The sequence below is a fragment of the Tupaia chinensis genome, unplaced genomic scaffold, assembly GCF_000334495.1.
Source record: "Tupaia chinensis unplaced genomic scaffold, TupChi_1.0 Scaffold149383_1, whole genome shotgun sequence".
Taxonomy (NCBI): Eukaryota; Metazoa; Chordata; class Mammalia; order Scandentia; family Tupaiidae; genus Tupaia; species Tupaia belangeri.
Window position 1 is genome coordinate 3340681 of NW_006209227.1, and position 3105 is coordinate 3343785.

Here is a 3105-nt window from a genome sequence, read left to right on the forward strand (position 1 = left end):
TGGAAGTTACTCCCCAGGTTCTGTCACACCCCAGCAGCCCTCATCTTAGTTCTCCTTCATAAGGAGAAGATGGAAAGTGTATATCCAAGTCACTGACAACCCTGGCCAAGCCTCCCAGGGCCCAGAGATGTTGGCTCTGCCCTGTGACGTGCAAACCTGACAGGAGCAGCGTGCCTCTCCACCCCCTTGCAGGCTGTGCGTGCAGGACATGGAGGGCCACCGGCAGAGGCTGGCGGAGCTGGTGCTCAGGGGCATGGATTCGGAGGTCCTGAGCTGTCGCATCAGCAGCACGGCAGTCTGCGTGGAAGTGAGGCACTGGCCATGGCGTGGTGGGAGTGAGGCAGGCTGGTGTCCTGGGCTCTGCTGGGGGTGGCTGAACTCTGAGCAGGCACCCTGTCTCTGAGAGACCTCTGAGCTGGGTACCTAGCTCCCTCCTCCATGCGTCCGTCCACCCCCTAACTCGCGCATGCATTCACCACGTGAGTAATTCAGGGTCCAGAGGTGACGGAGGCCGAGTCGCAGCCTGGCCTTGAGGTGTAGCAGCTGGTGATCAGTGTGGCCAGGCAAGTGCCAGCAGTTGGTGGTGGGAGGAGGGTGCCTGGGCACTGTGCTGCAGGCTCTGGGGCTCCTAGAGGCCAGCAGTGCTGTGCCAAGGGACCACGACCCTGTCATAGGGTGGGTTGGAGGCTTTATGGGCTCCCAAGGGAATTGGCCAGAACACTTGTGGGGCAAATTGTATCAGCCCTGCGATGCCCAATGTGCCAGAAGAACCAGACAGCTGCCGGGTCAGGGCAGCAGCCTTTTCCTGGAAAGGGCCATGGGTAAATAAAGACTTCAGACCTTGTGACTCAGGCAGTGCAGAGGGTGAGAAGCCGCTGTCATATAAGTACCCAGGCTGGTGGGCATGACGGGGCTCCCACAGAACCAGATCCAACAAAACCAGATGGGCGAACACTGTTTCAAACTTCCTATCATCTTATGTGTCATAAAATGGTCTTTAGAACTTTTCTCCCTGCTATTTAAAAATGCAAAAACAATTCTTGACGAGGAGTCACACAAAATATCCCGCCTTAAAGCAAAACAAACAGACTTCCAGCTTAGTGCAAGATCAGCCGAAGGCTCACCAACTTCTCCCAGTCCTGGGCTTCTGCCCTCTTCACACCGTCTCTGTAACCCTCGGGATGAAGGTGGGAAGAGAGGCTCTTCATCAACCCACTAGGAACAGGCCCCTGTGACGTCTTGGTTTACGGCTCTGTGTCTAGAAGCCAGCACTGTGCAGAGGCCAGGCCCAGGAGCTGAATTAGGTGGCCCAGTTAGGGCCCCGGCTCCTCCGGAGCAGCCGCGTGTGCCCAAGTCTGTGGTCCCTGTGCTTTCACTGCCGCCTCTGCTGGGCGGAGGACAGCAATGCCCACTCTCTGGGGCTTGGTGAGAATGAAATGAGGTGAGGGACACATGGCTTCCTGTGTGCTCGCTACACGCTAGCTCATCCGCCTATCAGAAATTAGGTCCAGCTTTTTGTGTTTGTTTGTTTTTGGTTTGGTTTTGGTCATAGGGAGTGTGTACTTGCCAGCAGAAACAGAGCCCTAGGAGGTTACAACGGCCAAGCCTAATGCGGTTAGGGAGCTGGAGAGGCGGGGGTTCACTTCTCCTGCCCCTGGAGTCACCAATTTGCTCTTTTCTTTTTTCTTTTCTTTTCTTTTCTTTTCTTTTCTTTTCTTTTCTTTTCTTTTCTTTTCTTTTCTTTTCTTTCTTTTCTTTTCTTTCTTTCTTTCTTTTTGTTTTGTTTTGTTATAGGGTGTGTGCACTCCCTGGAGAGAGACAGGGACAGAGAGAGAGAGAGAGAGAGAGAGGAAAAGTGAGAAATCGCCCTGGGCGGGGGAATGGCCATGCCACAATCCCTTTCCTCCTTCCTCCATTTTTGGGCATGCATGTACACGTGCCTGGCATGATTTTCAAGGGAGCATCACTGGCCTGAGCGCTTAGCACTCCGACTGCTAGGCCAATAGAGTCTCCCATGAGTGAAGTTCTTGCCTCTCGTGCGTTTCCATGCAGACACGGTGGGCGTAGGCCTTGTTTGCGGCCACTGCCCCACGCGCTCACTGAAGAAATAAGCGAGAGTGCGCACGCATCTCTCCAGGCGCCACCCAGCACTTCTCCCACACTTCCTTAGGGAATCCCCCACATCCCTGATGCAGGTGCAGGACCATCACCTTTACAGAGAGGACACTGAGGCACTTGGGACCGTCCCCTCCCGCTCTCTGCGTTGTGTCTGTTCTCAGTGACCGGGGATAGCTGTGGAATGTTCTCCTTTCCAGCTCATGAGTGACCCGGTTCTGTACCAGGAGAAGCTGCTGAGACCTGCGGTGTTGATGCTGGAGAAGGGCGCGAGCCAGGAGGAAGACGAGGCCCTGCGTGTGCTCTCGCTGCGTGCCCTCGGCAACATGGCTCTGGGCGCCCCCAGAAAGGTACCGTGACGGCCCAGGGCCCGGGTCCCCTGCAGGCTGCAGGCAGCCAGGGAGCGAGGGTGGAGGCTGAGGCTGCCCGTGCCCCTCCAGGTGAAGCAGTACCGGAAGCTCTTGCTGGAGAAGTGCCTGAGCTCCCTGGGGGGGCCCGTGAGCACCAGTGTGATGGCCGAGGGCATGGAGGCCCTGACCAAAATCCTGGCTGAGCTCCGAGAAGGGGACATGGGGTCCTCCTTCGACACCATCTCCGAGCAGTGCAGGGTCTTCTTCGACAACGTGAGTCAAGATGAGAGGCTCTCTGGGTTTTTCTGATGAATGAGTGAGCCCTTCCCGCCCCCAGAGAGATGTGCAGAAAGGGCCCTGGGTCCTCCTTGGTGCAGGTATATGGATCAGCTGGTCATAGGCTCTCGACAAAAGAAAAGTCTCCTTCTAAGTTCTGATAGTCAACACTGTAGAATCGGAGGGTGTGTGGGCCCTTCCAGCCCTGCGACGAGGCAAGGGCATCCCCCTTTAATTCCTTGCAGCCCTCGTGCACTCCTTGAGCACCATACTGGGCTCCTGCAAGTGGCCGTGCTCAGATCCTCTTCCAGGGAACATATAGTTGCAAAGACCAGGGTGATGCTCAGTCTCAGAGGACGCTCTT

At 56.1% G+C, this 3105-nt stretch overlaps 1 protein-coding gene across 4 annotated transcripts in view; it reads left to right on the forward strand.

The window, feature by feature from the left end:
- MROH2A (maestro heat like repeat family member 2A) overlaps nt 1-3105 on the forward strand; it is a 72921-nt gene that overhangs the window by 63459 nt on the left and 6357 nt on the right. For 3 of the 4 annotated variants that reach the window (XM_006171159.2, XM_006171161.2, XM_006171160.2), the window contains exons 35-37: nt 193-307; nt 2316-2465; nt 2556-2738. In XM_006171159.2, coding sequence (XP_006171221.1) covers nt 193-307; nt 2316-2465; nt 2556-2738 — 448 coding nt within the window. The remainder of the gene's footprint in view (nt 1-192; nt 308-2315; nt 2466-2555; nt 2739-3105) is intronic. The other variant, XM_006171162.2, reaches the window with a different exon arrangement.